Raw genomic sequence first — 25,002 nt, forward strand, 5'->3', positions numbered from 1 at the left:
TACTTTTCAGACAATAAAGAGTCAGTCCATGTAACTAATGTAAATTACACAAAAAAACATTTTTTTAAGTTTAGAACAGATTGGTGAATCCATTCTCAGGCAAGAATACTGGAAACCTTGGTGTCCGTTAGGTAATTTAGATAATTTAATTATAATTAAACCTTTATATTTCTAAGATGTAATTTGTCCATACAAAATAGTGGCCACCTTCACCTTGAGATGCTTATGGAAGGTTCGTATTATAGAAATTCAGTAAAACCTTTTGGGACCCTGTATGAGGCATTTATTATATGCGTCTTTGTTAAAACAAGCTTATTTGGCTAAAAATGACTCATCCAGTCAGAAGGTTGCCAGATGTCCATTGTGTCTCTTTTGGGCCAATGTCCATTAGGGGCAACATCTTGGCCTAGTTAATTCTACTGCTGTTGCTACAGATAGTAAAGGGAAAGGGATACTGCGGGAAAAAAAGAAGGGAGAAAGAAGAGGAGAAAGTGTTCAGAGATGAGTTCAGAACTTACTCCAAGGCTGTAGCGTATTGCAAGGTTAAGGGCATGGGCATAAGGTCAAGGGCAGGGGCATAAGGTTAAGGTCAAAGGCAGGGGCATAAGGTTAAGGGCAGGGGCATAAGGTGCACTTAGGGAGCACATAATTTGGAGAGCTTGTAATTTGGTACAGGGAAGGGAAAGCTCTGCAGGTTTCCAGTGGAGATTCGGTGAGAAGGTATGTGATAAAATGATTTAAATCCAAAGCAACCGGTCATCATCCCAGGAAGGAGAGTGATTATAATGTATGCAGCCATGAAGCTAGTGGTCTGCTCTGCTCTATAAGAATGTTACACTTACTCTATTAACTTCAAATGAATACTCAGCAGCACAATATCAATACTGTTGTTTCTTTCAGTGCTGCAATACAATATGTGACATACCATGCTAAGAGCATCACGCAAGACATTGCCTTTGAGTAAAAAAAATGTCTAACGTATTAGCTGTTAAAACAAATAAAAACACAACAGCAGAAAGATTCTACACCTTGATTAACCTGTGCTGTACCAAAATGTACATTTTATTTTATAACATATTATTATTTATTGATTTCTATAGTGCCATAATATTCCGTAGCGCTGTACAATGGGTGGACAGAACATAACAAGTAGTATAAAACATAAAAATTTGACTTACAGAAACAACAGGTGAGGAGGGCCCTGCTCAAAGAGCTTACCATCTAGAGGTATAAAGGATAGCTTTATATTGTTGTGAGCCACTAGAGAATGTAGGATTTATTTTGTTGTTAGCATTTCACAACAACCTGCATTAATGATGTTAAATAATATTCTACATATATTCTCAATAACTCTTCCGGTGTGTGTGTGTGGGGGGGGGGGGTGATGTCATTACTTTGAACAGAAGATTTTGCTTTACCTTAATCCGAGTCAGGACATTACCTTGACAATATTTTCTAGTTTGGGTCTTATTCTATTGTATTTATATATGAAGCCTCTCCTTTTATCTACAGGTAAAATGGGTGGCCATTGGAAGAATTGTACTGAGCACCCTGAATTTCACCTTGTAGCCTTTTCCAGGTCTGTCAAATTACAATTCACCCTCTTTTCTGGGACTTTATTGGTTTACATGTTGGCTATTGTCGGAAACATTGTTATCACTATACTTGTCTGTTTGGTGCCCCAACTCCACACGCCTATGTACGCCTTCCTGTGCAATCTCTCTGTCCAAGACATTATTTATGTATCCGCCATTTTACCAAAGTTTTTGGTTATTACAATAACAGGTGACACGAGGATTTCATTTCTGGGTTGTATTACTCAGATGTTCCTGTTTGTATTCTGTGTTGGAACTGAATTTTTATTGTTGACGTCAATGGCCTACGATCGCTATGTGGCTATATGCATTCCCCTGCACTACGCCCTCATTATGAGCAGAAGAACATGCATAATCTTAGCTGCTGTCTCCTGGCTTATTGGCTTTTTGGATTCACTAGCGCAGTCATGGATGGTTGTTGATCTAGCATGCTACAGTATTCAAGACATCAATCATTTCTACTGTGACCTCAAAGCGATGATAAAGCTTTCAAGCAGTGACACCAAAGTAATTCGGACTTTTTTATCAGTAGTTTGTGTAGTTTTGGGATTTCTTCCTTTTATGTTGATATTGACCTCTTATGCATTTATCATATCCACCATTGTAAAGATCCGGACCACAACAGGACGGGTCAAGGCCTTTTCTAGCTGTTCTTCCCATCTCATCGTTGTTATATTATTCTATGGGACATCTCTAGTATCCTATATGAAGCCAGAGTCTGAAGCCTCTCAAGAAGAAGACAAACTGCTCTCCTTGATATACACGGCAGTGGTTCCTATGTTAAATCCTATTGTCTACAGTCTGAGAAACCAAGAAGTTCTGAGATCCATAAAGAACATAGGAAGGAAATGCTCAACGTGTAAGCTAGGCTTACCAGGCTAATTTAAGAAAGGTTTAAGATAGAATATATATATATATATATATATATATATATATATACACACACCTAGGTCCATCATCCAAGCAAATTAGATAAAAAGAATTTTAGAAAAAACCCATGGAGCGCTCCTCTGTAACCAACCCAATGAGCAGCAGCACGCCAGAGGGCCTGATCCCCCAAGATCCCCCAGACCCGAACTGGCCATCTGGCACACCGGGCAAATGCTCAGCAGACAGTGCTCCAGTGGTAGTTTGGGTGCCGCAGTGTGTAGCCCCAGGCTGGATATTCCCTGCCACACATTACATTACAGAATGATTTGGCGGTCACTGGCCTTAAAGTGCTAATGGATATTTAAAAGAAATACAAAGAAAACTGGTACACAATAGGAATGTTTTTTTTTATTATTTGATTTATCCTAAGCAAGAATTAGGTTGTTTATCAGTAAAACGAGGATTGCATGAAAATGTTTACCATGTGCCAAGAATGGAAGTTACCTACTTAAATACATATATTGCTATGGGGCATTTAAAAATGGTAAATTTCTAGATAAAGGTATAACTGAAGTATCGCTTGGTTCAATAAAACACTAAGACTAAGTAGCCAATTAGTGACCCATCACAAATGCTTATGTAGTGGTCGGATATTGATCAGTAATGCTATGGGGCTGTACTTGACCAAAAGTAGATTGCAGACCTGGAATATCCTTTTTTACAAGATTTTTTATAAGAGTTTACAGAAGATTTACAAAGATTTCACTTTGTATTGTGAAGGGTCTACTCCGGTCAGATTCTCCTGCAAGGAAATTTTGGTTGTCCGTAGTTGATGGAATGTCTTGAACATCACACGGCCAACTGATCTATGCATTGTGTAAAATTACATCTTCTTGCAGAAGAAACCTGTGATCCCCCTAATTATTCATCTGACCCACCAGATATTATCTACATAAATTGATCCATCATGAATTGGAAAGGGTTTGGTATTTAAAGATGATCTGAAGATTCTCGTTACTATGAAATGTTTCCCCCATTACATGATTTTCATGTTGATTACACAGGTCTGATCTTTATTTCAGAATATTTGTAGGAGTAAAAACTCTTCTTGCCATGAAACCAATTGACTCCCTCAGAACTTGTCTTCCCTGGAAGATACAAGCCGTTGAGGTTTGAAGATTGTCCTGTGTTGTACCACCAGGCTCCTTTGTACAACTGCGCCAGGTTGTTACCGCTTAGGTCATTGTCCTGGTCCTTGGTAGAAAACTTCATGTTGTTGTGAAATCCTAGCGAGTTTCCTATTAAATAAGACAGTATACACAGAGTGATCTTAAAGAACCTTTCTAACCGTGTCGCTAGGCAATAAACCTAAAGGCAGCAATTTATGCCTTTGTGTTCGTCTTCGTTAATATCTCCAGCTAATCTCCCTGGTCCCTTCCCCCTCTAGTCGACCTTATCTACGCAGCATCGCAGGGGTTAACAGGAGCGGAAATCTGTAAGATAACGCAAGTTAAAGGTTCATACGAGCAACTCTATTGGTCGCCAGCAGAGGGCTCGTCTGACATGAACCAATGAAGAGCAGCTGCTTCTCGTATGGACCTTTAAAATCCTGGCGCCAAAGCTGCTGCTTACCCCGTTAACCCCGTATTAACCTCTTAAAAAAAAAGATTTTTTTTCCCCATGAAGACGAACACAAAGAGTTGGCCGGCGCCCAAGTGTAATGGGTTCTACTTCCTGCCAGTACATCAAGGTATTGATTGCTTTCTTTCCCCAGTTATTTGTACTGCAGATGCTTTCAGCCAAATGAGACCTCATACACTTCCTGAATGCTTTCCTGAAGGAACCATCTAATGTGACACCCTGTCTTAAGACAAATGCATATTAAGGTACTCTTTTAGGACTTTAGTAGGTATTTTTCCAAAACAAAAAAGTTTAATTAAAGCTGCCTTGCCGCAGAACCTCCTAATCCATGGTCCAACTGTTCTTGAAGCAGTTAATCCATGGCAGGATTCTACCTGCCACAACTGGTTGGAAATTCAATAGCTCTGCAGCTGCTGCTTTTTAGCAAGATGAGTCTCTTCTCATTTTAATGTACTTACAAAGTATTTTAAAATGCATTATTTATTACTGGGGCCATATGGCACATCAGGCTTTGCATTTAACTCCACATCTGTCTCACTTACCTGCATTACCCTCCTTGAAGGATCCCAGTATCAACTTGTATTTCTCCGATTCTCCCAAAACCTTAAATGATGTATATTTGGCAAAGTAGTTTGTATTTTCAAAGTCTTGTAGATCCACACGAAGCTCCCATGTTCCTGTAAAAGGTTAATGTAATGTACAATGAAACCAGGTAAACACTATTTTACAGAATTTGTTTATAGAATATACAATAAAAAAAGAATTAACTTCATGCATGTATGTTTTAAAACAATGTACAAAACCAATGGATTCTTTCCATCTTCACTGATGTTGTATTCAAAGCATATGTTTATACTTGAATTAAACAAAAATGTTTCCTTTTCGTGACTTAAAATTAATAAAAATACATTTATGCAATAAATATTAATAATCATGAGCGTGTTTTAGATTACTAGGGTAACCATTTCAGGGGTAACGCCTGTGGTATTCATTTATGTTTTCTATGAGATTTTACAGAAATGTGCCCATGGCTTCAAGAGGCAGTTTTATCCAGTAAACATTACCTGAAGATGTTAACATGTGAAGATTATCATTCCCCAACCAAAATTCGCTCAGCCGGTTGCCAAACCCTGTCTTATAGGAATTCCAGCCTTGGAAGAAGTCCACTGACCCATCGTAACGTCTCTGGAAAACCTACAGTCAGAAGCTATGATGGTTATGTTGCCATTACTGTGTTTACACACTTGTCTTGTTGACGCAGGCAAATTAACTGCAATTAAGATCATGAAGGTTATGATCGGTCCCAGAATTAGACGCCAACCTGTATTATTCCAAAACAGGCTATTAGCCAGCCAGTTGATGCACAGGGCAGTGGCACAATCAGGGCCGGCCGAAGACTTAACGCCGCCTGGGGCGAAGTTTAAAACACCGCCCCCCCCCGCCGACGCCGGGGGGGCGGCATTTTAAACTTCGCCGACGCCATAATCTACGATCCCCCCCGGTACTTACCTTTAAACAGTCCTGCAGCGAGTCTCCCTGCTCTGCCACGGTGCCGGCTTGTAATGCTGAGCGCCGGAAATTGACGTCACTTCCGGCGCTCTGCATTACAAGCCGGCACCGGGACCGAACAGGGAGACTCGCCGCAGAGGAGAGAGAGAGAGAGGGGCGCCGAGCGGGTAAGCGAAAACCACTCGGTGCCCCTCTCTCTCTCTCTCTCCTCCGCTTCAAAAAAAAAAAAAAAAAAAAAAGCGCTTGGGGCGGCAAAGTGCCGCCCCTTCTAAAGTGCCGTCTGGGGCAATTGCCCCAGTCTGCTCCATTATAGGGCCGGCCCTGGGCACAATGCACTTTATCCACTGACAAAACTGCTTGTTCTCAGTCCACAAGAAGCCTCCTGTGTTATCCATTTGGAAAATCAAATGGTTACAGTTAACGAAGAGGAAGATTCATACACTGTTAATCTACCTATTGACTTGGATATATAATATATGTATTCAATATACAACCATTCCATGTCTATCACTAACATACAACAAATTACAAAACATCACTTATGTTCTTGTGAAGGCGAAAATCTTTGATGAATTTGGGTATCAACTTTTATGCATAACACACTATTATTTAATATTATTACGTTTTTACTTAAAGGCCTGCAAATTATATGTGTTTTGGGGTTCTGTTTCTCTCTGGTCAAATAAGTAACCTGAGATATAGTGCACTATTCACTAGCCCTCACGTTTCAGTTATGTGCAAGATGAGATACTTTAATTTTGTAGTTATTCTAGATTCTATGAGTTGCCCCAATTTAAGTCCCCTTTGTCTTGGCGCTTAACTTGTCAGATTACCTGGGGTTATCCAGTTGCCATGGTCTGGGTGAGTGGCCCTGGTGAATTTGCCACCTGAGCTGGACCTAATTGGTTCTAAGTCAATAGACCCCTAAGTGTATCAAATCTCTATACCTTTATGAAGCAATATGGGACACTCGGTCAGCCATGCCAGGCTGAACCGGAAGAATCTTGTAGGAAGCCAAGAAGTGACACCCAACATATAACGTTAAAAGGAAAAGAAATCAGGGTCACAATAACAAAGCAAACAAATATTTATGGATATTTTCTGATCTGGTTATGACCCCTGTAAACCAGTTATTTGGAATCATTATCCCGTTAATAAAATGCTCATGCGCTCCCTATGAGGTTCCTATTACTTACAATCCAACCTCCTCCATCAGTGTGCATGTCGCAGAGCACCTTCAGGGGCTGCTTGCCATCTGGGGATATCGTGTACCAATCACTCATGATTAACCCCTTTTTCAACAGCTCTTTACAATCTTTGGCATCTATAAAGAAATGGAAGTATGTGAATTAAATTAACTGCGCAGACTGGCAAATCATGTGATACGTACTGTACATATTTTACTCCTTTCAACCAAAAGCTTCTTTTTTCTTAATTAGAGGCAATCGGAAGAAGAAAATCGTCACTGGGTGGTATGTCAAACTATAATGAAGGTGTCCTAAGGAAGTTTTAAGGAATAATGTAACCACCCATGGAACAAAGTTCTCAGGATCCATACCGCAAATTAACTTAAAGACAAGGACACATACCTATACTAACCTTTACTATCAAAAATAAAATGACTCTTACATTTGGTAAACTATTTATATCTGTATAATGTGCATTTAGTTAAACTGATCATAGTTAATATTACAAGCAATGAGAAGAAACATCTTTCAGCAATGGAATAAGATGTATTAAGCTGTGTAAGTAAAACGTATCACTTCAGGGTTTATACAGCCCAAAATCTGTCTGAAAAAGAAATGTGCTAAACAATCCTCAACCCCAATGCCAATGTTTTCTTGATGATACGGGGTCCTGAACTTTAAAAGTTAAACTCTGTACTAAATATATTAACTCACCATTTACTGATTGAGAGGTTCCAGGATCTCCCTTTTCTCCTATAAGTAAAAAGTAAGAAAATAGGTCCATGAAGGAGTAGATTATGCAGGGGTTTCTTTAGTTTATTGTATTGTGCTGGGCTAATGAAAGTGCCGTCAAATATCTAAGTAGATTTTAATGGGCATCAGTGGCCCGAAAAAACTATAAAAAGGTTGCATGCGTTCGGCAAGGATAGAAGTTTATTTCAAATGAGGCAATATGTCATAGTGTAGAATTAGTAGGACAGGGATATACATGCAATGTATGAATGTGTTATTTCACTCTGAAGGTGGTTGATAAGTGGATTAAAAGCAGTAGGGGTTAATACAACAAGGCAACCAGAGCATAAATGGGATAAACACAAGACTATAAATATATTTCTATGAATTAGACATGAACCGAGCATCAAGTACACCGGGCAAATGCCCAGAGACATGGTGTTGCTGGTGTGGTCATTACTGTAGCCATATGGCCACCTGTAGGATCCATGCAGCCAAAGGTTATTGTGTAAAGTATAAAAGTTTCTAATGTATTGGTCACTATAGTATCTTTGCCACACAGTACAGAGTGGTTTTGCCTGTTGCCCCTTATCTTAGCTTTTCCTACTGGTCAATGCTTGGGTCGTAGGGGCTCAAACCTGGAGCTGAGCCCCTCAAATGCAGGTCATAGTCCTGCGTCAAGAAGTCTGAGGCCATCTCCAGCAAGTCCGCACCATGGTATGTGCATAAAGTTTTGCACCCCTGGTAAGGTCACAGGCTTACCTTGGTTATGCGCACATATGAATGAACGTGGATTCCAACTGACCATGGCAAACACTTTTAGAGTTAGCCAGGATCTATATTTCTAATGCTTATACCATTATCAAAACTAAATATTAATTAAAAATTAAAGTACTCCTTCTTTCTTGTTTTTTCTTTTTTCCACTGAAATTTAATGGACAAAAAAGTAGGACCAGCAAAATTTCCCTATTTTGTGTCAAATGCAGTATAAGCTTGCAGATATAACACATGCATTCTTTTGTATTTGATAATGTTGATCATTGAACATACTGTACTTACCTTTTTCCCCTACAAGTCCTGGCAAACCGCGTTCTCCTGTTCCAAAAAAAACAAAATAACCAATTAATCAGATGACCACTATCCACTTTATAGAATTGAATAAAAATCCCATATGCTGTATATGTGTCCTAATAGAAACACTGTACTATAAGCAAAATTTGTACTATAACTAAACATTCTAGCCTCTAATGTGTTTACCCCATTCAGTCCAATAGGGGTATTAAACCTTCCCTACAATACATACATATTTTTGCTGAGCACATTATAACGAGGTCCCCTTTACAGTTAAGGTGGTGAAAATGTTTATGTACAATAAATAACCTTCAACAAATTATTTGATGCACACATAGCATACTCTGCACAGATATTACCTTTTTGTCCTGGTGGCCCTGCCACTCCTGGACTGCCTGCAGGTCCTATAGGGACATAGTAGACATTTATATATAAGTATGATATATATATATATATATATATATATATATATATATATATATATATATATATATATATATATATATATATATATATATAAGCAAAATAATACATGAAACCACCAAGGTAGCTTACGGAACTTAATAGTCATAAAAAATGAATTTGCTGTGATCATCTGTGATCATCTAACATACTCTACAATGTTAAAATTATTCCCTTAGACCTGTAATATATATACTGAGATGATAAAACTGAATAAGCCACATATATTGAACAGGTCTCCTACAAACCTTTTTCCCCTGGTGGACCTGCGTCTCCTTTCTGGCCTGGAATTCCTGGGGTCCCTGGGCACCCCCTTAGGATTGTCAATGCTTCAGGGTCTAGTGGCAGAGACAATAACCAAACATACTCATTCTGGAAGATAATCCATGAGCACATAAAAAAACATTCCTAATGACCTATTAACTGTCAATAACTTTAAACAATAAGTAAACAGTTGAGGATCCTGTTGACATCTACAAGCAGGGACACCAGACATATTAACCCCTTTGCAAACACTGACCCAAGCAGGTACATTTGAAATGGTGTGTGAGGAAGGGTTTGGATAATTTAAGCCGCATTTGACAATAAACAATCTACTCTACTGAGCATAGTAACTAGGTACCAAGATTGTAGGAATTTGGAGACTAAAATAAAGAGTCGGAGACTTTCCTGACAGTATCCATTGTCCCAGTGACATGGTAACATAATAAATATTGTCATTAATGAAATGAATATATAAAAATATACCATGGACTCACATGGACATGATTCGTCTTCATCCTCCTCTTCAGCTCTACCATACGTTATCATTAAACAAAGAACAAAAATCCCAGGGATCCACATGATTAAAATAGCAGACACCTGATAGCTGATTGCCTCAGTGTCTTCCCTTGACTGAGGAGCATCACAAACAAAGGAGCCTAATAAGGACTTGTGGTGACTCCTCCTAAAACAAATAATCACTTCTGTACATATTTGATTGTGATAACTAAGCAACTTCTAAAGAACCCACAATTCTTCCAACATCCTTATTATTTGGAATTGTAAACATTAACTGAGAACCGATCAAGGAAACCCATGAAGTGACAATCAATCCTTGACATATACAAATTAGGTTGGGTATCTCAGCCTCAGATGATCAGATTTTATTCATATGATATTATTTATAAGGTGCAAAGTTAAGAAGATTTGGTTTAAGCGCTTCCCCTCTCTCCATCATTGGGTCCTTGCATGCAAGGACCTCTGTTACAGAAGATGGGCCTGCTGACGAAAGCCACAGATGAAAAAAAAATCCTTAGACATAGAAATCTGCAACAGTTTACCTTTAAAGGCAAATATTAGTCCAAGGTTTCAAATTCCTTCGTATGTGTTCACACATCTTTGTACAGAGTTTTACGCTGCAATGGCCACGTCTCAATGGGTGTCCCAATTGTGTGGTCCAGCTGGCACCATGTCCCAATGATCGATCTACAAGTGGCAGCACTACCAAAATCAAGTGTATTTTGAAACTTTGTGGTGCTTTACGGCAACAGCACAGAATAACATTAGGGACGGGTATCTGCACAGCATCGTGCGTGTGAACCGGGAAGGTTAGGGAAAGGTGGCATGTAGGATTCGGAAATATGGGGTGTGGGTCCATGTCTCAGTTTTAATCCTGTATTGTTGAAGCTATTCAAACACTTACACATGATTAGTACTAAGGGTGAGGCTCTCAGGCTTTTTCATCCCACAGTAATTCTGGCAGCGACCAAGTTAGACAAACACACAATTTGAATATATGAAAAGGAAAGGTTTGTCATAAACCAAACTTTATTTTTATTTGAGCATTAAATACAGAGCTGTATACAGGAATTGGGTTTAGAATTGAAGAAAACTTGGCTTTGTTTCATTTGGTCATTAAACTTAATGTATCCGCAGACCTGGAGGCTGCCATTGTTGTCAATCATGCAATATATTATGAAGAGTGATCAGATGAATTGCAATCACTTGCAAAGTCCCTCTTTGAAAATGAACTTAATCCCCAAAAAACATTTCCACTGCATTTCAGCCCTTCCCCAAAAGGACCAGCTGCCACCAAGTCAGTGATTCTCTCGTTAACACAAGTGAGAGTGTTGACGTGGACGAGGCTGGAGATCACTCAGTTAGAATAAAGACTGGAAGCTTTAAAAGGATGGTGGTGCTTGACATCATTGTTATTCTTCTGTTAACCATGGTTACCTGCCAGGAAACACGTGCTGTCATCATTGCTTTGCACAAAAAGGGCTTCACAGGCAAGGATATCGCTGCTAGTAAGATTGCACCTAAAAGCAATGCTTCTCCTGGGAGGCTCCGGGTGAAAACCAGAGAATCCCCAGGTATGCATTTAGCTACCCTGAATGTAAGACAATTCAGGACTAATAATTGAGGCAGACTATATGGGCCAAATGGTTCTTACCTGTCATAGACAAACCATGTCTCTATGGGCCTTGCGGTGTACAGGGACATTTTCAAGCAGGCAGGAATGGGCCTTCCCCCAGCTGATGCCACAAAGTTGTAAGTATACAAGTGGCTGAAATGTCCTTGTATGATATAGCATTAACATTACCCTTCACTGGAGCAAACGGGCCTAGCCCAAATCCTGATGAACCCCAGAGCAGTATCCCTCCTCCACCAAACTTTACACCGAGCGCTATGCATTCTGGTAGGTATTGTTCTTCTGGGATCAGCCCATATTTGTCAATTAGATGTCCAGAGAACGTTTCCACTACTCCAGAGTCTAGTGGCGGTGGCTTTACACCACTCGATTCAGCTTGTATGCAGCTTCTCAGCATTGGAAACCCATTTTATGAAGCTCCAGACGCAAAGTGCTTGTGCTGATGTTGTCTCCAGAGGCAGTTTGGAACTCTGTGGCGATGGACTTGGCAGCCCCGCTCTGTGAGTATGCGCGGTCTGTCTTTTGATGGCTGAACTGTTGTTACTCCTACATGGTTCCAGTTTACAAAAATAGCACCTACAGTGGAACGGGGCAGATGACTGAGCACTGTGGTGAGACCCAATCTACTACCAATGTTTGTCTATGGAAGAAGTGCTTGATTTTATATACATGTTAATGAGTGTGGCTAAAACAACAAAAGTCAATAATTATGTTGAGTGTCTGCATACATTTGGTCATATAGTGTGTGTCTGTCTACAGTGCCCTCAACAAATATTGGCATTCTCAGTAATTATGAGCATAGAAGGCTAGGAGAAAGCACCTTACTTCATCAAACTCTGGGAAAGGAACTGTATTATTACTGTCACTTGGGGTCAGTGACAAAGGGTTATTTTATTGATGCAGAAATGCCCAAGGAAAATACAAGAAAATATATATGTTGCTGACCGGTTGGTATATGGTCCCCTCAGACATGCACAGATTTGTACTAGGGTGTCGATGGGGTGCTGGGGATGAAAGACTGCGATTGGAGATTACCTGCACATCTAGTGGAGCTGCCCGTCACAATGATTAAACGTATTTCATGTCCTAACATGGATATGAGTTATTTTCATGAACTTTAGCCAAAGAACAAAAATCCCTGAAACACATGACAATATAACAATGGCCTACTACCTGATGCTTGTAGTGTCTTCAATTGACTGTGGATTGTCAGAAAACAATGATACCTCATAAAGACTTGTGGTAACGCCAGTACGCCATCTTAAATAAACATCTCCTTTTGTAAATGTTTGATGGTGATCACTAGACAGCTTCTAAAGAACTAGTTCACACAGTATCCTTGTTATTTAGAACTGCAAACATTGTCTGTAAACTCATCTGAGATCTCGCTCTATTTCTTTCCCCCCCCGAATAACACGAGCGTCCCTAAGTGGAAGTGATATATATATATATATATATATAGATATATACCGTATTGGCCCGAATATAGGCCGCACTTTTTTCCCCCACTTTAAGACTTTAAAGTGGGGGTGCGGCCTATATTCGGGGTCTAGCGCCCGACGCCCGGGACATGCAGTCCCGGGCGCCGGGCAGGCAGCGGGGTTAGGATACAGATCCCCCGCAGCGGTGCAGGGGACCTGCATCCTACTGTCTGATACGCTCAGACAGCCTCCCCTGCCGGCACTTTCCACGGGGGGGAGTACCGGCACGGGAGGTTGTCTAAGCGCATCGCACGGACGTTCACCGGCAGCGGCCAGGTGTCTTGCAGGGCCGGCGGAAGACACCTACGCAATACGCGTATACAACTTCCGGTGCTGGTACTTCCGCTGAGTGCCGGCACCGGGAGTTGTATACACGATGTGCATAGATGTCCCCCTCCGGCCCCGTAAGACACCCGGGAGTCTACTCTGGTAAGTTGGGGGGGAGGACAGAGGGGAGGGACAGAGTGGCAGCGTATCTCGTGGGGGGGAGAGGACAGAGTGGCAGCATATCTCGGGGGGGAGAGGACAGAGTGGCAGCATATCTCGGGGGGGGAGAGGACAGAGTGGCAGCATATCTCGGGGGGGGGGGAGAGGACAGAGTGGCAGCATGTTTTTTGGTGCTTTTTTAAAGAAAAAAACTTTTTCTTTAAAAAAGCACCAAACTTTTAGGGTGCGGCCTATATACGGGGGCGGCCTATATCCGAGCCAATACGGTATATATATATAGATATAGATATAGATATATCTATATATAGGAGGTCTGTGCAAACATCTGTAGTACTATTTTAGTGGAGAAACAGGATATTATGCTATATCTCAGAGCGCTGCACAATGTATGTTCAGTGGAGGAGACAAGCCCAGAAGGTGCTTGCCCATCTGTCTGCGAACTTCCCAGCTCAGGGTACTCAGAGCCCTCCATCTCCAGGACAGTATCAGTGAAGAAGCGCCTCACCTGGAGACTCCGGGTTAAACCTGGGGAGCCATCAAATATGGTTAGAAATAAGGTTTTTTGGAACAAAATGGATGTTTAGTGGTCCTAAGAGAAAATAACCCTTTGGATCTTATTCCTGCTTTTCATCTTTATTTTGCCTTCATCATGCTCCCATGTCTAATATGTTTACAGCCATTACTGTTAGTGTTGGTCACGATTCCTTCTGTATTATATATTGTTTACACAAACAACCAAGAACTTACACATTTTAATGATGAAATGAATAATGTTTTATTTAACGTTGATTTAGACCACTGAATCATCATGTTAAAGAAACAAAAGCAAAACAAAGAGAAAAAAAGCATTTTTCAGAGTATATGCAATCATACACATTAAAATGTTTAAAATCTTTGAAAATGTAACAAAGCAAATTACCCAAAATAAAGCTGCAAGCTGTGAACGCCATGTATTAAGGACGGTTTTCAATTCTGTGTAATGTGGACCTACCACACACTAGTTTACGCCAGGGTTTAAACCAATAAAAGCATTACCAAAATAACGTATGTAACACATATTGGTTTTCACATGGACCATTGGCTTGTCACTACAAAAGAATCTTTGTGATGGACTAATATTGTTAGAATCTCAGCTCACAGAATGACCCCAGGTAGATGTCCACAGGTGGGAGCCGCGGGCAACAGTTGTTGGCCGTGCTGGCCTGATAGCTTCTAGTATCTTCCGGTGATCTTTCAGCCCTATGATTGCATATTTCTAGCATCTTATGTTTTTTGTGAGGGTTTCCTCCCAGCGTCTTCCTATTTCTGGTTATTCAGTTCATTCTTTATATTGTTTTTCTGCTGCCATATGATGTTCATTAGGTCTATCTGTGTATCACAATTGTCAGCCTTTATGTTACTCAGACTTTCATCGATCCTTGTTTGTACATATTCACGTGTTTTATCCTGAACCCCTTTTTGTAGAATTCTCTCAACCTCACATAGGACATTTGTTTCATGCTTCTTTCGAAAATAATATTTTTTCAGCGTATCTACACAGGAGCTCTCACACATTTGTAACTGAGGAATAACAAGCATTGCAATTATAAACACTGTGATGAGAATCAGTCCGATAATCTGTAAGATAATTGAAAATAAAGAAATGAATGTTAGATATTTTTTTTTTATGTTTTATTCTATTAATAAGTTGCTTGATTTTTAATTGCTTTCAGTTTTTACAATGTTAAACTAAGCTTAATGCTCTATAGTACTCTACAATAGTGTTTTTTTAGGGTATATTTTTCATGTGCATATCAGGGAACATCCCAGGGCAACCATGAACCCTGAACCTTGCAAGAACAAACATAAGATAGCCCATTATGTCCCGACTTCTATATTACTTTGTCAACATCATACCTTTCCATAACTGTAATGTTTTTTATGATTTAAAATTACAGATAAATCTATTTTTGGTTCTTGAGAATATTTTATAATGTAATTATGGATTACCTGGCTTATTTCCTTAACACCTGAGGTCACCTTTCCAGTAGCAGATTTCAGGAAGCAGGTAAGGTAACGTCCATCGGTTAATAAAATAAGGCACCAGAGTAGAGGTGCGACTGAGACTTGTAGACAACCACACCAGAATCCAGGGCAAGAACATCTGCCGCAGCTGACTCCAGGAGAATACTTCATACTCAGAGCTATGAGAACTAGAATTGGCAGAAAGAAAAATGCACAGCTGTAGCAAATTCCAAGGGTGGGATCACTTGGGCATGTGAATTCAGTTTCCATTAGTTTTTCCAGGACAATCAGCAAAAAAGCCAGAAGGGAGGTCGCAAGAATGTTAAAACTTGACTTTATCAAGTGACTGAGTTTTTGACTTAAGCTCATTGTGCCCCGAGCAAGCAAAATAATTTGCTTTCACTTTCTTTTCTATTATAAGAGACCGTTAACAAAGGATGTTTGTCAGGATCCACCCTGCCTGCCAGGACTATGCACTAATTTTTCACTACTTATTGTCGGTCATGTTGTTTTACAACCACTAGTGGCCGCCCCTCTCTCTCTGGAGCACCCAGACCTCATTATTGCACGCAGCTGGGCCTTGTTACCTGGCTTACCCTTCCTTTATGAACCTGCCCTGCCCTTCAGTCAGGGCCTTTGTATTGAAGTCTGTGGACCATTCTGCTGTGGCTTTGTACCTGTACCGGTCCTGGTTACCTGCTTTTGTGTCCTTATCAAGTGGGTTCTGCGCCTTTCGTGCCCTTCCAAGTGGGCTCTGCGCCTTTCGTGCCCTTCCAAGTGGGCTCTGTGCCTTTCGTGCCCTTCCAAGTGGGCTCTGCGCCTTTCGTGCCCTTCCAAGTGGGCTCTGCGCCTTTCGTGCCCTTCCAAGTGGGCTTTGTGGGGGGGGGGCAAAGATGGCATAGGCAGGCTTTTTGGGAGCATAAATTATTTATTGTTTTATATAGAGCCATCATATTCCCTAGCACTGTACAATTGGTAGACAGGACACAACAAGTGGTATATAACATAATTTGACTTACAGAAACAACAAGTGAGGAGGGCCCTCAACAAGCTTACAATCTAGAAATGAAAGAGGCAGGCTGTTTGGGGGCAGAAATTGCACAGGCAGGCTGATGGCACAGGCAGGCTGTTCAAGGGCACAGACAAGCTGTTTGGGGGCAAAGATGGCACAGGCAAGCGGTTTGTGGAAAATGATGGAACAGAAAAGCTGTTTGGGGCATTGAAATGCTGTTTGGGGCAAAAGATGGCACAGACAAGCTGTTGGAGTGCACTGGGAAGGTTGTTTGGGTGCAAAAGATGGCACAGACAAGCTGTGTGGGGGCAAAGGTGGGGCTGTGGGACATGTTGCTTGTGAAGTCAGGGGGGTGGGGTACTTATTTGGGCCTTTTAATAATAATGTGATATTTTATCATAATTAAGGAACAAGTTAACATAATTTTAAAAGTAAATATTTATAGTTATTTGGATGGCAAATGGTGTGTATGCCCAAAAGGTGTGAGATGTGGACACAAGGGCACGACCATGAGATAAAGTATCCCCCAGGCTGACAATCCCAGAAATAATTGGCTTCCCAGAGGGGTTCCAGAGGGGTTTGACCTCGGGCAAGAAATAAAAGATGGGAATGACTGGCTTATGTTTTATTTACTGCTATTAATAGGGTACAAACCAGACAATGGTTTATGGCCTGATTCAGTTACGGATTCCTTATTTACATTTCCAAAGACTGTAGTGCACAGTTTTCTTTTGATATTAGATTGTCAAAGTCCAAAGTGTCAACTGCTTCAGACTTTGTACACTGGAACATACTATATCAAATGTAGAAAGTTATATCACAGTACTAATTTAGGCACAAATCGATTAATATCTAAAATTGTTTAAAACCAATTATGATCAGGAGAAAAAAATCTAACCTAAACTCAAAACCCTATTTGTGTATCTGTCAATATCACCTTGGATATGTTATTTACATTATTCATTTAATGCCAATGGAGTTGTTTGTGCAAAGAATGTTCGACTTGCCCTTCTTGTTCTTTTTTCTTTCAACACTGTGTGGTCATAGAAGAGTAGGCGGTAGAGGAAGACGGGGGGGCGGTAGAGGAAGACGGGGGGCGGTAGAGGAAGACGGGGGGCGGCAGAGGAAGACGGGGGGGCGGTAGAGGAAGACGGGGGGCGGTAGAGGAAGGAGGTAGAGGAAGACTGAGGAGGTAGAGATTAAGTATAGGTCTGAAAGTATTTATTTTTTTGAGTTTTGATAAAATGAACATCATTTTTCGGACAGTCTAATTTATCTCTGAATAAATTTGTCTCTTTTCTTTTGTACTGTTTCCTTTCTCTAAATTCTCCCTCAATTGTATCATTTTTTCATTAAATTCTTTAAATTGACATGCTGTCTCAAAATCTACTTTTTTTTTTTATCTCTTTCAACTTTATCCAGTTCTCGTTCTTTTGCATTAACCAAATCAATAAATCCAAAGTCCTATACCATCTTACTTGAAAGTCTGAATCATATATATATATATATATATATATATATATATATATATATACATATATAATTATTAATAAATGCTGGTACATTCAGAATTCTTAGTCGCCTTGGAATCCTAGTCACACCAAAGTCTATTTTCTTTATTTTAGTATTTTTCCAATACTTTCAATAATCACTTCAAATCCATGTCTGTAACATGATTATGGTCTGTTAGATTGAGTTTATTCAACATATACCGTATTACATGCAAGGTAGATTGCACTGCAGCTTAACCAAGTACATACAGTCATGGCATTTCTATACTGTCAAAAAACAACTTCAATTAATGTATCCATCTCCATAAATATCTGCCTAATAAATGTTAATATGAGAGTATAAAAGAATACAATTTAAAAATCATAAATAGGGTGTCGGTTCCTTTTACACCCGGTTAGATATTAGTAGGTGAAATCTCACTTAAATGCAGCGTGGTAATCTTGTAAAGAATGGTGTTTCATTTTTTAATGAAGCCTATAATTTTAATAATTAAAAAACAGTTTCTAGCTTTAATCCAATTTGTAGTAACAACTCTATTATCAAGTATTAGTGTACTATATTATATGCACAAAACCAATCAAGATTTAACAAATGTCCAAAATCTTTTTAATAAACATTAAATAGTAGGGGGATCGTGGGTCACCCCCAATTACATTCACTTGGTCAACTCTTTCAGAGGTATTTAGTAGCAGATTTCTCAAAATATAGGCACACTCGCTTATTTCCCTGGTCGTGATTTTTCTTTCACTTATGTTTTCCACTGTTTTTCACTTTTTCACATTGGTGTGTGGATCTTTTTTAATCAGATAGGAAAGATAATTAGTTTATTAAAGTTAAGCTATTTTTTATGTTAATTTCATCCTCAACTGTTTTCTTCTCACATACACAAAGTATTTAATATAGTGTGATACTATGTTTTCACATTGATGAAGTCGAGGTGTTTAATATATTGTAATTAGATACAAGTGTGATATGGTAAGTTGCAATTAGGGGTGTATTTATTTACAAAGGAGCGGAACACAGTTTACAGTTCAGAGTTTAGGTGCGAATCGCGTCAAGCTTTTTGCACTTTTTGATGTTAATCCTATAATAAAAGATCTTCATGTATTGCCCGTCTTGCATCCTGTTATGTATTCTCCGTATGAGAGTGCACAGGGTTTCTCTCGTCCGCACAGTACCTTCTCGTTGGATCCACCGCTTTGCCCTTGCTGCACCTTCCGGCTGTAGTTGCCGTTGAGTTATGGGCAGCACAGGCCCGTTGGTTGTCTGCTTCAGACATTATTTACGTATGATTGAGTAATTGAACTCCTTCTGTGTGTTCATGCATCCCACATGTGGAAGCATAGCCATTTGCACACGCATGTCAGAAACACGTGCAGAGTACAGAGCTGGACTAGACAGTCCAAGCACTTTAATGACAGTAGCCTCCAAATGACACACACAAGCGCATGTTAACGTGGTGTGCGGCCACGAGTACCAGATCTGCCCCTGGACAGGCAGTGTTGGTAGTAGACACTGGCCCACCAGATCATATGTCCAGCCTGAGCCTGGCATTATATATGTTTCCTGGGGAAAAAAAGGCTGATGTGGTTACCATTACCAACTTCTACCCCCCGGCAATCAGATCAACGAGCGGTGGAACTTTGGGGGTAGAGTGTCGGTCAAACTGAGAGTGACGGAGAGGGAAATCAGGGCCACGGAATTGCGGTCCTAAATTCTGCTGGATAAGAGTGGCAAAATCGGGACCATCCTGCACAAAGTGGGACAGTTGGGGGCATGGTTACCCTAAGGTGCACCCATATGCAAATACGGATCCCATGCATATATATAACACAATCTGGTTGCTCAACAAATGGATGAACAGCATACCTGGGAGCTTCTGGGCTTCGGCTACCTGGAATATACCCCTGCGGGATGCGACCAGGACTGCCCACTACTGACTACCTACTGACAAGGTGTTCTTGATGACATCATGGGAAACCCGTCATTAAAAGGGGAAATTGTATGTAAGGATCCCGCAACCCGAAGGATTCGGCTGTTGGCCCGGAGAACCCCGGAGTCTGAGTTCCCAGGTATGGTGAACAGGGATCTTGCTCAGGAAATCATGGCTCCCTATAAATGACACAGTCTGATTCCTGACCCTTCCTGCGCACCAGGAGAGCAGCATTCATGAACACTGAATCCCACATGAATAACTCAGCATCTGCGATACTTCTCTGTGAGTCATGGTGATCAATGCAGCAAGTATGGATACAATTCCACAGCAAGAAACACAGAGCATGCGCACGATTTGTAGTAAGACTTTGTTGACAATTTTTGCCCCTCCCTTGACGCGCCCACCAGGCGGCTGGTCACATGACCGGAAGTTACTTTACTCGTTCTCTTGCTTCTCTCCGGCTGAGTCCGAGTTCTGGATGATGGAGCCGGTGTTTCACGAGCGGCAGCGGCTTGAGCTGTGTGCGGTCCACGCACTGAACAACCTGCTTCAGAAGCCCGAAATTACCCAGCAGCGAGCGGAGGAGATCTGCCGAGGGTGAGAGGGGAGTTTAACCCCGAACAGCAGGGGGTGGGGGCAGCTGTCAGGATGAGGTTATCACCGGGATTGGAAGGAGGCATTGGATCTGGTGAGGATCCAGTCATTATCTATGAGATGTTTAATAGGCTGGGAGGAAGATTAGTGGATTTATTTTAATAGTGAGGATCACTTCCTTAGAGTAGTCTGATATATGGTGATATGGTTATTTGGTTGGCGTCCAGGTCCCTCAGGGACTTTAGGATGTCCCATCAGAAGCCGAGTAGTTAGAAATGCTGTCTTGATGTAGCGCGCTATATGAGAATCCCTTCAAATAAGTGACATATAACGCGCAACGCAGAGAACATACAGCGTACTGTTTTTGTAATTAGCCGTTTTATTTAATGCTTTAGTCTGTATGTGTACATTTTTACTTTGATTACATAACAAATCCTGTTCTCTTTCAGGTTGTCGCCAAACACCATGATTAACCCTCACCGCAGTCTTCTGGGAACCGGAAACTATGATGTCAATGTTATCATGGTAGCTCTTCAGACTTTAGACTATGCGGCTGTGTGGTGGGACAAAAGAAAGTAAGTGGTTGGGGTTCTAAGTAGAAATATTTTACTTGGAGATCACAAGCTGGATGAAGAAACGTAACTGCCCCAAAATGGTATTCTGCCCCTGTAACCCATCTGCTTCAAGGTTCAACTCTTTGTGTGTTTAGAGGTAACACCACAACGAGTTCAGCCTCAGAACTGCCTCTTATGCTATTATTTTTGTTTATTGCATCATTTCTGTACATTCTAGAGACACTCTAATGGGTCTTTAGACCCGAACTGATGGTCTCTAGCAACGCAGCTCTTTCTGAGATCCTGGAAACCATCACATGGGGCATCAACAATCATGGCATGCTTAAAATCACTTGGGTTTTCCCCATTTTAATCTTTGCTTTAATAACAGCCAAACTTCTTGGTCCTACGTGTTTTGGATAGTGAGTCACTATTTGTGTTAATGAGCAAGTATACATAATAAAGCAGCCCATGAATAATTATTACATCATAAACAGTTTAATGTTCATCCGTCAAAAAAAAAACGCGACCCTTCGTAAACATGTTCCTTATATATTGTGATGGCCAATTAGCTAATTCTGATAATGTGTAGGAACAAACCAGTAAAGCAGGCTTTAGCTTATGAGTTTTAAGTTGATGGGACTTTGTGCCCACGCTGCAGGGTGTAGAGCAGGGGCGTCCAACCTGCGGCCCTCCAGCTGCTGCAGGACTGTCCCTGGTGTAGAGTGTATTGTTGGCATCCATGGTGTGTCCAAAGCCCACTCTCCATTAAGATTGAAAATCAGGTGAATGGTGCATATTTATTTTATTTATATAAATGCAACTACTTTTTCACTGTACAACAAAATGTGATATTTTACCAATTTAAAGTGTTTTAAAAAGGCTGTAAAAATTCCATTTGGTTCCTTGGATCATTAAGTCATTTGTTAGCTAGTTAGAGATGGTTTTATATAAAAGTGATTTCATAATTAGATTGTTATTTAAGGGTTATTTATGTTTTAATACTTTTTGTTTCTTTAAAAAAAAAAAAAAAGGTCTCTGGAAAGCTTAGTCCTGAGTGAGATCTTTGGATTCATCTTAAACATCCCGTCGCCCATCTCCCTGGGTTTCCTCTCTCTCCCGATCACGCGCAAACACTGGATCACAGTGCGGCAAATTAATGGAGTTTATTATAATCTGGACTCCAAGCTGAAAGCCCCTGCCAAACTTGGAGGTCCCACAGAGCTCAAGTAAGTAATCACAATGCAGTTTTGTCAGTTAGAGTCTAAACAGACACATTAAACTAGTTTATGTAAAGCACGTGACAGGTTAATGCTGACGGACCAGGTTTCCAAGCCAATTCCTGGTAAATATTTTGCTTGCTTATAGTGATGTGATGCTTATGTTCCTGAAAAAAGATTTGGTTTCTATAATTAACTGAGTCACCTTAGCCTGTGAATCATTGTGATGAAAGACATTGCTAAGGATAATAATACACTGGGATATTTTTACTTGGTTATGCCCGATTCGCATAATTCAAAGGGCTCATTCTTAAAGCACTTGGAAAGTTACCCGTTACGTCTTGTTTGTGTGCCCAGCCATATAACCCATCAGCTTTACAAATCATCAGTCTTGTGTTCAAAGTAATCTGTATAAGTGGCACCTAATACCGTGATTAAAGGGACACTACTGCCATCGTATGTGCTTGAATGCATATGATAGCTGTGTGGTCCCTTTAAATTTTAATTTCATCTATTTGGAAATCTATCTTTTTAAATATTTCCACCTACCGTAATATTTAAGATAGAGGATGCGCAGTTAGATATCTGCCGTAATAGTCGTTTAAATGTGTCAAAAAAAAACCAAAACGACAAACATATATAACCTGTTTGTATGCTTTGAGGTAGAGGACTGCATTGGGAGGCGGAACCCGCACTGTACCTGCGGGTCCCGTAATCCCGCGCAGTCAAGCCCACCTCCTTACCTGAACTGCAGATTTCCCGCGTAGTAATCTGCAGTTCAGGTAAGGAGGCTTGATTGTCCACAAATGTGGCGGGAGCGGACGGGATTGGCCACAAATGTGGCGGGAGTTGAACACCCACATTGTGGGAGCGGGCGGGATTGGGCTCTTACTCATTTTAATGACACTTGTGTAAAACAACAAGTCTTTCATTGACATGACCAATGTATGTTAGAAATAATGACTGTAATAATTTTATTGATGCCGGTTCAGTCGATCCGATGCGTTCGCCAGCTGGATTCACACAGCTGCATGCTTCAAAAGCGTGAGAGTTTACCGTGTAGCCGCCTGTTGGATACATGCTGATTTTCATCCAGAGTTCATTCCTGATCATAGATGTTAGCTGGCCATATAAATGTAACTTTTATACACAACGAATCCATAAATGTGCATCCGACCCAATACTTGTGTAGGTTCATGTATACCAGGATGCCTGAAATCTATATATTTTTTAAATGGGACATAGATGGCAAGTCGTATGAGGTTTAAGGAGCCCCCTGGGACCATATAGAAGGATGAGACCGAGTCGCCCTAAATGTTTATCACTATATTGTATGTTACTCACATGTGTGCCTCGCTAGATGTTCACACAGATAAGTCCTGCTATTAAAAATGTTAATTTAAATAAATGTATTTCTCTGCGTTATTATTGACATGTTGTTGATAAATGACATTTCATCATTTTGATCTATATGGGCTTTTGTCTTTGTCTATTTCACCAAAAGACAGTTCCTGCAGGACTGCATCTCCAGAGGCTCATGTGAAGTTCTGTTGGTTGTTCGGAAGGACGTTGAGGAGGCAAGACTTTGGATAAATGCTGAAGAACGTGCCTCCTGAAAATGGAGTTTTGCGGAGAACATTGACATCTGTGTACGCCTCGGCTCAGCTGTGCTGAGCTCCTCACCCAAAGATTTCTTAAGTTATTTTACGGGCTTGTTCCCTTAACTCTATTTATTGGAGCTCTTGCTCTGCTGATGCTACAAGTCGACCTTGTAACTGCAAGTACGAGACAAGTTTATTATGAAACGGCACATGTAAAACTGTTCATTTAAACTATTGCACTGATATCCGTTTCCAATGATGCCTTAACAACCCTCGCTTTTCTGCAATCCTATTAAAAATTTCTTCCTTTTTTAATGAAAAACACTACTTTTGCTTGCATTTGGCTTTATTACTATGCAGACGGGTTCAATGTGTGCTGTTATTCTTAAATTCACGCTGATTGAAAACTTGATATAATACTAATGTTTCAGATCATCAAACTAATTTAACGATTGGCCCTTAAACCTAATAACTGATTGTGCCACCCATTCCGGCAATAACTGCAATTAAACATTTGCAATAAGTTTTTTTTTTTTTTTACATCTCTGTGGAGAAATTTTGGCCTATTCTTTGCAGAATTGTTTTAATTCAGCTACATTGGAGGTTTTGGGAGAATGAACTGCCTTTCTAAGGTCATGCAACAGCATCTCATCAGATTTAAATCAGGACTTAGAATGAAGGTCCTGGAGTGGCCTCATCAGTTTCTTTTGTGCTTCGAATCATTGTCCCTATGCATAACTCAACTACGCTGAGATTTAGGTCACAAACTGATGGGAGGGGGGGTTCTACTTCAGGATTTTCTGATGGAGAGCACAATTTATGGTTCCATCAATTATGACAAAGTCAACCAGCCCCATATCATCATACAGATGAAACAGGCCCCATGTCTTCTTATAAGTTCCACTTTTGAGTCATCAGTCCACAGAAGTCAGCAGTAATATTCGTCTTGCAACTCCCATGGATGCCATTTTTTGCACAGTCTTTCTTCTTATGGAATCGAGAACACTGACCTTAACTCAGGCAAGCAAGGCCTCCATGTAGTCTGGGTTCTTTTTAGGTTGGCCACTCCTGGGAAGGTTCACCGCATTTTCCAAGTGCTCAGACCCAAACCGTGAAGTGTTCCTCCCAGTTAGGGTTAACGGCTCGCTGGGACGAAAATCA

The 25,002-nt window shown here is 40.6% G+C and overlaps 4 protein-coding genes across 4 annotated transcripts; 2 read left to right on the forward strand and 2 right to left on the reverse strand.

Annotated features, from left to right (window-relative positions):
• The first annotated feature begins 1,517 nt into the window (after positions 1-1,517).
• Positions 1,518-2,477, forward strand: LOC128500506 (olfactory receptor 5V1-like). Its single transcript, XM_053469670.1, has one exon. It carries the CDS (start codon positions 1,518-1,520, stop codon positions 2,475-2,477), a length of 960 nt encoding a protein of 319 aa, XP_053325645.1.
• Positions 2,478-3,521: 1,044 nt separating this feature from the next.
• Positions 3,522-11,429, reverse strand: LOC128500508 (ficolin-1-like). Its single transcript, XM_053469671.1, has 9 exons — positions 11,285-11,429; positions 9,316-9,405; positions 8,965-9,009; positions 8,594-8,629; positions 7,517-7,555; positions 6,812-6,939; positions 5,171-5,300; positions 4,649-4,783; positions 3,522-3,763 (listed from the first exon to the last, which is right to left on the reverse strand). Exons 1-9 carry the CDS (start codon positions 11,427-11,429, stop codon positions 3,522-3,524), a joined length of 990 nt encoding a protein of 329 aa, XP_053325646.1.
• Positions 11,430-14,164: 2,735 nt separating this feature from the next.
• Positions 14,165-15,801, reverse strand: LOC128499827 (uncharacterized). Its single transcript, XM_053468767.1, has 2 exons — positions 15,398-15,801; positions 14,165-15,025 (listed from the first exon to the last, which is right to left on the reverse strand). Exons 1-2 carry the CDS (start codon positions 15,779-15,781, stop codon positions 14,708-14,710), a joined length of 702 nt encoding a protein of 233 aa, XP_053324742.1. The 5' UTR covers positions 15,782-15,801; the 3' UTR covers positions 14,165-14,707.
• Positions 15,802-20,328: 4,527 nt separating this feature from the next.
• On the forward strand, positions 20,329-24,166 carry JOSD2 (Josephin domain containing 2). The gene is made up of 4 exons (XM_053468769.1): positions 20,329-20,469; positions 20,916-21,041; positions 22,055-22,249; positions 23,745-24,166. The coding sequence occupies exons 1-4, from the start codon at positions 20,351-20,353 to the stop codon at positions 23,854-23,856; spliced, it is 552 nt and encodes a 183-aa protein (XP_053324744.1). The 5' UTR covers positions 20,329-20,350; the 3' UTR covers positions 23,857-24,166.
• Positions 24,167-25,002: the final 836 nt, after the last annotated feature.

The sequence above is a fragment of the Spea bombifrons genome, chromosome 6 (genome assembly GCF_027358695.1).
Source record: "Spea bombifrons isolate aSpeBom1 chromosome 6, aSpeBom1.2.pri, whole genome shotgun sequence".
NCBI classification, from domain to species: domain Eukaryota; kingdom Metazoa; phylum Chordata; class Amphibia; order Anura; family Pelobatidae; genus Spea; species Spea bombifrons.

Bases quoted from the DNA above. Each gene is read 5' to 3' on its own strand.
- LOC128500506 (XM_053469670.1), top strand. From the start codon at position 1,518: ATGGGTGGCCATTGGAAGAATTGTACTGAGCACCCTGAATTTCACCTT.
- LOC128500508 (XM_053469671.1), bottom strand. From the start codon at position 11,429: ATGCATACCTGGGGATTCTCTGGTTTTCACCCGGAGCCTCCCAGGAGA. The intron at 8,630-8,964 runs GTAATATCTGTG...TTTTTGGAACAG, and splicing joins AGGGCCACCAGGACAAAAAG to GAGAACGCGGTTTGCCAGGA. The intron at 4,784-5,170 runs GTAATGTTTACT...AACCTTTTACAG, and splicing joins TCACATGTTAACATCTTCAG to GAACATGGGAGCTTCGTGTG.
- LOC128499827 (XM_053468767.1), bottom strand. From the start codon at position 15,781: ATGAGCTTAAGTCAAAAACTCAGTCACTTGATAAAGTCAAGTTTTAAC. The intron at 15,026-15,397 runs GTAATCCATAAT...ATTATCTTACAG, and splicing joins GTGTTAAGGAAATAAGCCAG to ATTATCGGACTGATTCTCAT.
- JOSD2 (XM_053468769.1), top strand. From the start codon at position 20,351: ATGATGGAGCCGGTGTTTCACGAGCGGCAGCGGCTTGAGCTGTGTGCG. The intron at 21,042-22,054 runs GTAAGTGGTTGG...AAAAAAAAAAAG, and splicing joins GTGTGGTGGGACAAAAGAAA to GTCTCTGGAAAGCTTAGTCC. The intron at 22,250-23,744 runs GTAAGTAATCAC...TTTCACCAAAAG, and splicing joins GGAGGTCCCACAGAGCTCAA to ACAGTTCCTGCAGGACTGCA.